This window comes from Rutidosis leptorrhynchoides, chromosome 3 (genome assembly GCF_046630445.1).
Source record: "Rutidosis leptorrhynchoides isolate AG116_Rl617_1_P2 chromosome 3, CSIRO_AGI_Rlap_v1, whole genome shotgun sequence".
In the NCBI taxonomy this organism is placed as follows: Eukaryota; Viridiplantae; Streptophyta; class Magnoliopsida; order Asterales; family Asteraceae; genus Rutidosis; species Rutidosis leptorrhynchoides.
In genome coordinates, this window is record NC_092335.1 from 189,372,067 (window position 1) to 189,385,704 (window position 13,638).

At 31.3% G+C, this 13,638-nt stretch overlaps 1 protein-coding gene across 1 annotated transcript; it reads right to left on the minus strand.

Moving 5' to 3' along the window:
- Positions 1-6,291: 6,291 nt before the first annotated feature.
- LOC139900705 (F-box protein At5g62510-like) lies at positions 6,292-7,431 on the minus strand. The gene has a single exon (XM_071883464.1). The coding sequence runs from the start codon at positions 7,429-7,431 to the stop codon at positions 6,292-6,294; it is 1,140 nt and encodes a 379-aa protein (XP_071739565.1).
- Positions 7,432-13,638: the final 6,207 nt, after the last annotated feature.

Sequence of the window (13,638 nt, forward strand, 5' to 3'; positions counted from 1 at the left end):
AATCCGGGGAAAGAGCATTGGGAAGCGGTTAAATGGTTACTTCGTTATTTGAAAGGTACTTCTAATATGGGATTGTGCTTCTCTAAAAGCAATGTCATACTTAGAGGTTATGCGGATGCTAATTTGGGTGGATGTGATGATTCGGGGAAAAGCACTACGGGTTATGTTTTCACAATAGGGAAGACGGCGGTTAGTTGGATGTCTCGACTACAAAAGAGTGTTGCTTTATCAACCACCGAAGCCGAATATACGGCTATTGCAGAAGCTTCTAAAGAGCTTGTTTGGTTGAAAAACTTCTTAGGTGAGTTGGGTAAAAGACAAGACTATTGCGCCTTGAATTGTGATAATCAAAGTGCGGTTCATCTTGGGAAGAATCCGGTGTTTCATAGTCGTACGAAACACATCAAGATAAGGTATCATTTTATTCGACAACATATAAATGATGGTACTTTATTATTGGAGAAAATCCTTGGTACGAAGAATCCTGCTGATATGTTTACTAAGGTTGTTACGACAGAGAAATTGAGGTTTTGCATTACCTCAATTGGTCTTCTAATGAATTGATGAGAGAAGACCCCAACTAGAGAATTAGAGAGTTAATATTCTAACAAGTAGTGTTGAAGACCTTGTATCGAAAGTCTGCTCATCCGAAGTATGTGTTGAGTGTGCGTGTCCCAAATGGAGTTTGGCGGTATAATGGTGCTTTAACGTTCTTGGTTAGATCGTTGATATTTTGGGTTGACGAAGGTTGGGTTTGTTCAAAGTCTCCAAGTGGGAGATTGTTGGTGATATGGAGAACTTTAAACAATTAGAGGGAAGATTCCAGGAAACTCACACGAAGCTTCCACGAAGTTGTTAGGAAACTCACATGTAGCTTCTACGAAGTTGTTAGGAAACTCACATGTAGCTTCCACGAAGTTGTGAGGAAATTCACATGTAGCTTCCACGAAACTGTCAGGAAACTCACATGTAGCCTCCATGAAGCTGTCAGGAAACTCATATGAAGCTTCAAGGAATTGTTTTTAGCTTACTCCTTAAATCATTCTATAAATAGACCCTCTTGTAACTCATTGTAAACACACCACAAATATTCAGTAAATACATTCTCTAGTTGGTCCGTGGACTAAAGCAATCACAACGATTGCATATAACCACGTTATCTCTTGTGTCGATTTACATTTCTTGCATTTATAATCTTTCGTTAATTAAGTGGGTTAGTAATCTTGTAGAATTACTATCGGTGAGTGATCTTATTGAATCACTTGTGTTGTTTTTGGTCCTAATATCCTTACAAAGACAATAGTAATTCAAACATTTTATATTATTAAAAACATCTAACTATATGCACACAACTTAATTATGTTGTTGCTTGCATTACTAATGACCTTTTGACAAGATTTAACATGGTTTACTTTGATCAATTTGACCAGTGATGCTCATCAAGAAAGCAGACATACACGAAAGTTTCGTGCACTTTAGATAAAAGGTAATTAGGAATCTACAATTGATCTCGTATTTGAGTCAAAATAAAAATCTATAAGAATGGTAATAGCCTGGATAACACAATGAATGATATTTGGATGGCCTGCAAACATAGAAATGGTGTTACATGTATAACGACTCTCATTTTTCCATTCTATATTTCTCATTTTTTCATTCTATACTTTTCCTTATTAAATGCTCAACAATACAATTAAACTTAATAATTAAACTTTAATCGATAAATTATTAAGTGTTAAGAATTATAAAATACGATAATTAACTTTGTACAAGTTAATAAAAATAATAAATTAATAAACTTTTGTGAGTAAATATATAACTATAAAGACTTGTGTAATTAAAATAAATAAACTTGGATAATTAAGGGTTATTAAGCTAAATTAAAGTACAAGGACTTAAGTGAAAATGTTAAACCCTAACCCTAATTAGCCTAGCCGATTTTAGGGAGGGTGAAATACCCTCCTACCCTCCAAAATTTCGGCCCAAATCACCAACCCTAACCCCTTTTCCAAGTTAGACTTGTTCCCAAAGTAATTCCTTATAAAACCCTAATTCTAGAATAATCCTAACACTCTTATAAATAGGGACCTAGGCTAAACCATTTCATGTACCAAATCACAATCAAAAATCTCTCCTAAATCTCTCTCCCTCCCTCTCCAATTTTCGGCCAAAAACCGAAATCCACCACCACACCATCGAAATCCTTGAGGGTTTCCAAGTAATCTTCAAGTGTTCTTCGCGTTCTTCGTGTTCTTCGTGAATCTTCAAGGAGTTCATCAAGATATTCAAGGCTTTGATCTTTCATCTTCATCGAGTTCTTCTTTTCTTTGTTAATCTTCTTGGATCTTCAAAGGTATAACATAAAACCCTAAACTATTTCCTTAATTCTTTGATCTTTGTTTTAATCTATAATCATATAAATTTATAAACATATAAACATAAAGAACAAACCTAGATCTATACATGTAAGAAAAAATATATATATATATAAATCTATACATGTGTGTGTGTGTGTCGACTAGAAAAAAGAAAAAGAATGAAGGAAACTTTGATCTTTAAAACCCTGGATACACTTAGGAGATTTGTTAGTGTTTAATTAAGGAAACAAAATAAACCTACATATATATACTTATAATTCGACATATACATATATATACATGTAAACATTAAATTTTTATATACATATACACGACAATATGTACATATATACACTAAAACCCTAAACCCTAAATTAAATTATACTACTTTAATCAAAACCCTAGTTTTATTAAAAACCAAATTAATTATTAAACCCTAATCATTACTACATTAAATAAAACCCTAATTTACTAAACCCTAATTTATGAAACCCTAGGGCATTAATTATTAAACCCTAGTTATTAAATACTACTTTAATTAACTAACCCTAATTAATGAAACCCTAATACTACTTATACTACTACTTAACATATATACACTATTACTATTATTAACACCTATAACCTACTACTTATATTATAACACGTAAAGACATTTTGGGATATGTATTAGAGATGTATAGATCTTCGAACTTTCTTGACGAATGGTTTCTACGAAACTCTAGGCGGAAGGGTTTGGATTTCCGATTTAAAGGGTCCTATAGCTCAAGCCCCTAGACCTGAAATGGCCATTCGAAGATAAAGGGGTGATTGGAAGCTTATTTAATACGGCAAGTATCCTAAAATGGAAAACACTCTTAAAGTAGAAACTTTCTAGTTATAGAAACTTAGTGAAACAAACTATACATAAACACGTACTTAAACTTAAACATGGGCAAAACACTTAACTACTCTTAAATGTCAATAGGTTGACTTTCCTGCTCACTCGTCAAACTTTCTATTCCGAGGAATAACTCTCTCTCTACTTACTAAGGTGAACTTCATAGCCCCACTTTCTATTGTGCACAACTTACTTACTTTACTTGGGGTGAGACACATGTTGTTTTTACTTTTTAAACTTTAGACACAAGTACCAAACTTTAAACTATGCTATACCCGTCTATGTCCGACTAAGTCCCTACAGTGATATTTTTAATTGCTGCGGCATGCTTAATTATTGGGGGTAGGCCTATCGGGAGTAACGTCCCCGATACATTTGACTAAGTCTTTGTATTACTTGATAATGAAATTAAAACCGACAAGGACAGACACAACTTGTCATGGGACAAACTTGAACGTTTAGTCTAAATATCACGCTTTGGCATAACTTTTTGATCCTGTGGGAGATCAAATTTACAAACTAAATCTTGTGGTCTAAAACAACGGTCAAACTTTTGTTAAACCTATGAACTTCACTCAACCTTTTTGGTTGACACTTTAGCATGTTTTGTCTCAGGTGCTGTTTGATTCAAGCTTACTTATCTACTGCTTATGTGATGCTACTTGGACATAGGATCAAGATATTATCGCATTTATTACTATTGCATTTAAACAATTACATTATAACTTTGTAACGACATTTCATTTTCCGCTGCGTACTCCATAAAGTTTAATTTTCTCATTTAGTATTGTTCTCGTTATTATAATATGTTGGTATATTTTGATATTAAGTCACATTTCGCCCAGGCCCTAAGTGGGGGTGTGATAATATGACACATCATAATAAAATGCTTGTAAATTTCTGACGAACAATATCAATAATTAAAATACTCATATATTTTATTTGTTATATCTACAATGCCGGTGTATAGAAGTTCTCAATAAAATTGAATCATGATCTATAAAAGTGATGCTTACTAAATCCTGTCTACAGAAGTTCAATAAATTGAGTTGAATGGTGAGCCACTGGTTTGAGTGTCTGCTTTACTTTTATCATCGTCGTTGCATAACGCTTAACCATCTAAGTATTTTGCATTTCAAATACAATTCCAGAATGTGGCTTAGCTGTTTATGCCAGTCGTGCCTGCTTTTTTCGGTATTACAAAATTAGCCCAACCCATACTTAAAATTGTACAGCTGATCATTCTATGAAATTAGCTCAACCCATAATAAAAAATGTATAGATGATCCTTCAATAAAATCAGCTCAACCCATACCAAAAGATACAGGTCATTCTATAGAATTAGCTCAACACAGGCTAAAAACTACTCCCTATAAAATTAATTCTCATATACAAAGTATTTGTTTCATATGATAGAGCATGTATATCACCTGTTTGTGTAAGATTACTGATATTTTATAATCATTTCATTATGATGGTTCTAAGTTGACTATATAATATGATATGTTAATGTGTCACACAAACAAATGGCAGAAGCCCATGTGGTCCAGATTAAACATGAGTCATTTCGAGCAATCAGGGCTAGTCCTATGTATTTTAAGGCTCTGAGCAAGACGGAAAAAAAATACCACCTATTAGTAAACTGTTGAGGGTTTGTAACTTAATAAAGATATGCAACTCTTGTTATATTATCAAATAAAAATGGAAGATTGATATGCAGTTTTAATGGTTCTAAAATTGTTCATCCATTATAGTTTTCAATCATAAAAACTAATTATCAGAATCATTGAAACAGATTCAATTTTAATATAACTGAAAAGGTTTCTAAAGTCAGATTTATATAAACAAATTTTTACAAAATTCAAAATAAAAACAAATTTTTACAAAAGGAAGATACATACCGAGCAAGATGAAGAATCGTTCAAAAATTGAAGGAAACCAACGAAGAAATCACACGCGTACATCAGGTTCTGAAAATTTGAAAAGTAACAAACCAAGTAACCAAAAAAGTCCTAAATAAAAGGAAGACACATATCGAGCAACATGAAGAGCCGTTCAATCACAATTCTCTCGCATGGAAGATAGATGATGAAACCTTGGAATGACGTATCTGTTTCATCAATTGCATCTCAGGTCGATTCGTAACATTAAATCAATTGATGATTTAGGGTTTGTAGCATACGGAATGGGGCTGGGGCTGCGTGATTTTTCCTTACGATTTGAGATGCCAGGTTGGAATTTGTGATGGTTAATTAGTGTTAATAGGGATTAATTTAAAATAATCCACATCAGCAGATAGGTTTAAGAAGTAATACTGGAGTGCAACGTTGGATTTATGTTAGTGATTTCTAGATATGTACAGATTATACAGCAATTAGGAACTAATTTTTGCAACTGCAAATCACAATATCAGGAGAGCAGGGTAACATTTCATTGAAAGATGCAAGAGGTCCTACTACACAATAATAGAGTGACAAATGTTTTGGAAGCCTTTTATTGACTAAATAATCATTAGAATCTAATCTTTTTGGGATGTATGCTTTGCAAGTTCAAGTTATCCGATGTAACCCTATAATAAACAGCTAATACAAAAGTTGGTTTATATTAAGGATTCATAATGACCCAAGTAGTCTAGTCATCATATGCTTAAGAAGTTCTACCAATCTTCTTCAGAGTTCGTCTACATATCAAACCCCAGTTGACTTACAAAGCACAAGTCAAGGTATTTTCATTAGTCAGACTTCACTAAAAAGATAAAACACCTTAACTCTGCCGGTACATGCGCATAAAGAAAACTAGTGATAGCATCTAATGCTTAACAAAATCATGTTTATATGTAAGAAATAGCCAATAATAAGCCTCAAACAAAGTCAGGAGTGAATACTCAGAATTTTCACCATAACAAATATGATCCCTTGAAGTTAACTTAATCCAAATACAAAATCATTAACACATCAAGATATCAAGGGTCAAACAAATTTAAACATAGATGGTTCTCAATCTGAAAATGCATCATATACAAGGGAAAAGAGCAGCACCTTGCAATTTAACTAATCAAGCAATCGTCACATTAAACTCCTTGTAATCATGCAAAAGCATCGTTTCCATGTAAGAGCTCATAATGGTGAATCCAGTAAATCCATTAATCGAAGTATACTTGAAGCGTTTAGAGAATGGTTCGTAAGTATCAATTGATGCTACATTTTCTTCCCTACAATTTTCTTGTCTTTCCAAGATTGCTTCACCGTTGTGACTAATTGCCATCATCTTCGCATATTCATCGTTTGAGTTTACGTTAAATAGCTTTTTAAACGATTTTGTATCACCACTCTCCATAATCCAAACATCACAATCATATTCATCAATGAAGTAATCCTGGATAAGCAACACAAGAGACTCCCTATGCTTAGACAAGTCCATTTGATTGTAACATTTAAAACTATCCGGAAGAGGTATTACTCCAAACTCTTCATTAGTCACATCAAACGAAATAAGTGCCCAAATTCCATCGTTCATATTAAAACCAACCCAGTAAATAAACCCGTCTACACATTCACTTGACGACATAACACTAAGCGATTGACAAAGTAGATTGTTTATTTTGCTAAATGAACGACTTCTCCAAAAACCTAAACTTAACGAAAAAACCTCAACTTCCCAAGTTTTCACTACCAACGAATTTCTAAAAAACGTAATCTTGACAAACTTAGGGTCACTAGTTTTAGGGCACACCCCAAAACCAGCAATACTTCCAAACTTGAGATGATCAACATTAGGGACAGTAAATTCAACTGATTTTCTAATCCAAGGATTCCAAATAACAGCACGAGAACAGCCATAAAAACACAACAGGCCTTGAGAGCTACGCACACGTGTTGGACCCATCCGCTTGTTTGGTACAAACATTTGTTTAATAGAATTTGGGATAATCGCAGTCATATCACAAATCTGTTGTGGAAAATTATCATCATCATCAACAATTGAAACATATTTCAGCCCATCCTCACGGGGATCTTCTTTATAAACTATAAAAAGGTGCGGTTGAGTATGACGGAGATTGTAATCGGAAACAAAACGCGAGCTATCGATCATTGAATTCCATTGTTTACAGACACTTCTCAACCGCATCAGTGATTTCAACGGCAAACTTTTCATGATTTCCGTTTGAATCTCAAATGGAATGTTGTCAGACATTTTGAGGTTGAATATGATTTGATTTTGGGGATGCAATTGCTAGCTAGGGTTTTTAGTTTTAGGGATACAACAGTTCATTTTAGAGTGATCAAATGATATGTTATATTTGCCTACGTAAATTTTGACCTTCCTTTTTCTAATTTACATATTCGACCCGGCCTCGAGGTTATAGGCAGCTCACTTACCTATATTTCAACCATACTCATCATAAAAGTTGAATATAATAATATTAGAAGCTATAAAGAAAGTAGCCTCTATTATACCGATATATTTGTGTTGTATATATGAATTACATCCCTAATACTATATTATAATAAAAATGTAATGCAATGACTACTACAAAAAGTGGAATTGTAACCCCTATACGAAACCTCTTTTTTGAGGAGGATCAAAAAAGAGGTTCCTAAAGTGAATAGAAACCTCTTTTTATAAATTTTAAGAAAACCGGACTCTAAAGTAGATAGATTAAAGGAACCTGTTTTTTAACTAAAACCGGTTTCGGAATATTGGAACCTGTTTTTTTACAAAACAGGTTTTAATGCATTTTTCTTTGAAACCTCTTTTTAGAAAAAAGGTCTTAATGAGAATTTTTGTATGAGCAGGAAATGAAAAAATTAAACAACAGAATATATAGCTTCCTATTTTTTGTATCAAAAACCAAATCCATCACTCTTTACTTTTACATCCACTTTTCATCTCTCTAATTCACCTGCACCCTCATCCCCACCATTTGCTTTTTTTCTTAAGGTAAGTTCTTAATTTTATCATATTATTGGTTTCTTTTCTTTACTAATTAACACAAGATAACATGTTTTGATTTAATAGTCAGGTTTTATCATTGTTGCAGGTGATACTATTAATAAGGCAAAATGAATGACAAATTAAAATCAAGGAATCAATCAAATTTGGATGATGATTTTCACTACTATCAAACTTAGATGTGTGAAGACCCGTCCTAATCCATCCGGACGAAGTCCATATCGATTATAAACGATTCACAACAGTTGATTACATCGCGAGGTACTTGGCCTCTATATGATACATTTTACAAACATTGCATTCGTTTTTGAAAAGACAATCTTTCATTACACCGAAAGTTGACGGCATGCATATCATTTCATAATATATCTAACTATAATTAACTTAATAATAATCTTGATGAACTCAACGACGCGAATGCAACGTCTTTTGAAATATGCCATGAATGACTCCAAGAAATGTCTCTAATATGATCTAATGCACAGCGGAAGATTTCTTTCATACCTGAGAATAAACATGCTTTAAAGTGTCAACCAAAAGGTTGGTGAGTTCATTAGTTTAACATAAATAATCATTTCATAATTTTAATAGACCACAAGATTTCATATTTCCAATTCTCATAAATATACGTCCCATGCATAGAGACAAAAATATCATTCATATGGATTGAACACCTGGTAACCGACATTCACAATATACATATAAGAATATCCCCATCATTCCGGGATCCTCCTTCGGACATGATATAAATTTCGAAGTACTAAAGCATCCGGTACTTTGGATGGGGCTTGTTGGGCCCGATAGATCTATCTTTAGAGTTCGCGTCAATTAGGGTGTCTGTTCCCTAATTCTTAGATTACCAGACTTAATAAAAAGGGGCATATTCGATTTCGATCATTCAACCATATAATGTAGTTTCGATTACTTGTGTCTATTTCGTAAAACATTTATAAAAACTTCGCATGTATTCTCAGCCCAAAAATATAAAGGGTAAAAAGGTAAATGAAACTCACCTAATGTATTTTGTAGTAAAAATACATATGACAACATTAGACAAACTGAACAATGCAGGGTTGGCCTCGGATTCACGAACCTATATCATTTGTATATATATTAAAATGTATAATCGTATTCGAACAAGTTTATATATTATAACTTGAATTATATATTATACCTATTTAGTTTGTGTATATATTTTAAATGTTTAATATCTATATATTTGGTTATATTAATATATTTCGATATATATATATATATATATATATATATATATATATATATATATATATATATATATATATATATATATATATATATATATATATATATATATATATATATATATGGTTAGCATTTTATGAAAATATTCTTAATTCGTTATATATAATTATTTATATATATATAATGTTATTATAATTGGTAGGTGATATATAAACTATTAATATGATTATAATATATGTATTAAGTACATTTTAGGTATAAAATATTTATTTGTAACGAAAATGATAGTTTTGATAATAATGATTTACTAATAATAATAACTTTCTTAATATTGATAATACTAATATAAATAACGATATTGTTAAAATTGATACATATGTTTATGATAATAATAGTAAAACTAATAATTGCGAAAATGATATTTATACTAATATTAGTGAAAGTAATAATAATTTGTATTGTTTTATAACAATAATAATAATAATCCTAAACATATTCATAATAATAATAATAATACTAAAAATGGTACAATTACTAATATTTACAAGAATAATAATAAGCTGCATTATTTTATCACTAATTATAATGTTTATAATGAAAGTTTTATTATGTTTCTAATAATAATAATAATAATAATAATAATAATAATAATAATAATAATAATAATTCTAATACTTAATAATAATAATAATACTAATTAATTATAATAACTTTAGTAATAATAATAATTATAACAATAATAATTAGTACTAACAATAACAATAATAATAATAATAACAATAATAATAATAATAATAATAATAATAATAATAATAATAATAATAATAATAATAATAATAATAATAATAATAATAATAATTAATATGATAATAATAATAATTAGGGTAATACCTAATATAAAAGAATACGCGTGTGATGTAGGGTTCCCAAAACAGATCGAACAGATCTAGATAGCAGAAGCAGTTCGCAGGGAGAAGCATCATCAACGAACACTCGATCATCAATCAGTATCATCATCATCTTATATTTACTTCTATATCATAATCTTCATCTTATCAAACCCCCAATTTCTTTTTATCGGTACGATTACCCTAATTTGAATTTCAATTCCAATATTTCCCTGAATCCGTATAAGTTTGTGTAACCCTGTTGTAATTTATTGTTAATTTATTTGCAGTTATGGTTTTTATGTGGATTCGTTTTGGTGTTCAACGACTTCTACAGTACACGGTTACGTTCACCTCCGGTTGCCGCCAATTCACACCGTCGCAACCACAGATCGTTGACATCATCACCGGAATAATCAACCGGATTACGATGGCTGTAATCCTTATCTTAGGCGTATTCATCGTCATCACGAATTGGTAATTGTCAGAACTTAACTAATTAACAATTCATTTCCATATTGGTAAGTTTTGCTTTATCCAATCATGATTATCAATCAATTATTTATGATTCGAAAATAATTAAGTAAGTGCAGTAGTTGTATGACTTTAATTGATTGTGTGTGGGATAATCGAATAAGTAGCAGGCAAAGTTTGATGATGAATTATGGTATAAATCGACTGACACAGCAGCATATAGCAGTCCTTTGTTTATTGTGATCTTCTTATGGAACAGAAATTGAGTAGGCAATATAGAATGATAGTGATGAAGATGGTATTACTTCGATGTGATTATGATACCACTGATGTGTGAATCGATGTAGAAATAATAATAGTAATGACTAATTATTATATGTGTGTGTTTGCATTGGTGTTCTTGTATGTGCAGCAGGTTTATCAAATCGCAAGGGAAGGTAACGGGCAGTGGTAGCTTGAAGTTTATTGATGGTTGGTTTTTGGTGCAACACAGGAACAAAAAGTAAGGAATGCAGGTTCGTGATTTGAATAACAAAAGTAAATAATAGTAGCAGCATATTTTAGTACTTTAATGGTGTCGGTTGAGATTTAACTCGAACAGAAAATAAGTAGTAACTGCAGCAGAGGTTAGCTGTTGTTTATGACATGTTGTGGTTTACAAAACAGAAAGGTAATAATAGCAGTAGAAGTAACTAAAGGTGGTGAGAGTAAACGGTGACAGCAGCCCCAACTTGGCTTGTTTATTGTCGAGCTTGGACAGAAAAAGAAACAGTAGAAGTAGTAGCAAACAATATAGCAGGTGGTGGTCTCAATGGATTTACAATGATGATCAGGGAGGCAATGGTTGGTCTTCTTCTAACAAATTATAGTGTAGTGTAATCGGGTGTTATTCAATTTGTTGCGGATGGGTCTTGATGGTGTTGCTTATGGTTATTGGATTAGTGATGATCAAAGTGGGTTAGGATTATTTGGAAGTTTGTTTCTTGGAATGATTGTAAGAATAATAATGAAATGGTATATCTCTGTGATTGATATATGTATTAGGTGATATTTAAATTTTTGCTGAGTCATTGAATGGATTGTAGTACCAATAATCAATCCAAGATTTGTTGTGTTGTGAAATAGGATGTGGACGTATAACAAAGTCTGTCATTTAATTGATAAAAAAAGTGAGAGTTGAAGAAAAGGAATAAAAACAAAATTGATGGTGGACTCCCTTTTGAATCTGTCTGTACATTTTAACTTAATAAATTAAAATTAGTATTACTAGTTCATAATTATTTACTTAATTATAATGTTGTAACTAACTTGGTACACTTTTAATAATAATAATAATAATGATATCAATATTAATAATGAAAGTAATATTATAATTCAAATTGTAATTACATATAATTATTTACATATATATTTATTTATATATACATTTCTGTTTAAAGTTAAAAGTTCGTGAATCGTCGAGAACGGTCGAAAGTCAAATACATATTTGAAACAGTTCAAGATTTTAAGACCCAATTTAATAGACTTTGCTTACCGTATCGAAATCATATAAAGATTAAGTTTAAATTTGGTCGGAGATTCCCGGGTCATCACAAGATGCAATAAATAAATATAAAAAGGACGAAGACTTTGTATAAATATCACCAAATGATGAAGACCTTGTGCAGGTAGCTGTTGCGTCAGAAGTGAGACTCGAAGACATCAAATGAGTTTCTTTAGGTGGATGGGGTAAATAAAGTGTGATGTTCAAGTATTATTATTATGGAGTACGTAATGTAAAAAATATTTGCACTAGTACTCTGAATAATAGTCGTAGTTTACGGATTACTAGTGTGGCTTTACTAAGATTTATTGTAAGAATAATTATAGATATATACAAGTTTTTTATTCAACTTCAGTATGGTTAAGTTCGTGGTTCTAATTTTTAGTATGTTTGTAATTTGGTTTAGATGATAAAATACATTAGCAATAAAGGAAAACTAATATATGAAATTGTTAACTGATTAAAAAAAAAATTATATAAAAAAAAGGTAAAGAAACCGGTTTTCAAAAGAAAACATGTCTCTTTTGTTATGCAAAGAAACCTGTTTTGATTAAAAAAAAAAAAAAAGGTTTCAATATCAAGATTAGGAACCTCTTTTTATCAAAAAACCAGTTTCAAAAGATTAGCAAAGGAACCGGTTTTAAAACCGATTCTCAACCAAAGGAACCCTCATTGATAGAAACCTCTTCTAAAAAGGTTCCAAATACTCTAAAAAGAGGTTTCTTTGATATTTTTTGTAGTATTGATGATATATGAAAGTGAAATGTGAATCTATAATTTATTCTGAAGTTGTCTATGAATACAAGTTGTTACATGAGAAATTGGCTTACATTATTTGATTATGATTATGTGTATATACATTGTATGATTTGTATTGACTAAGCTTTGGCTTATTGTTAAATTGTTTACCATTTTATAGGTAAGAGTTAAGGGAGATATAAGGGAGATAGAAGTATATTTGAATTATTTGTTAGTTGATGTGCCTTCAGAATGATTTTTTTGTAGTTAGAATTGCTACTCGTAGCAATCTGATGAAACGAGGGGTGTCAATAACCTCTACTCGGTGCCCATTCTATGATCTACTGCCTAAAGACTCCGATCATCTATTTACATCAAGCAGGTTTGTCACTTCATTATGGCGGTGGAACATACCCGATTCAACTCCAGCTGATGTGTCAAATGCTTTAAGTATGGAGATCTATAAACTTGGCTCTGATGAAACAAATAATGTTTCCCTCGCTACTAGATACAACTTTTTTTTGGCAAATTTGGAAGTGGCAAAATAAACTTGTTCATGGAAACCTGAATCAAAAAAGGCAGATT

Excerpts from the sequence above, each read along its gene's own strand:
- LOC139900705 (XM_071883464.1), bottom strand. The coding sequence starts at position 7,431 with ATGTCTGACAACATTCCATTTGAGATTCAAACGGAAATCATGAAAAGT.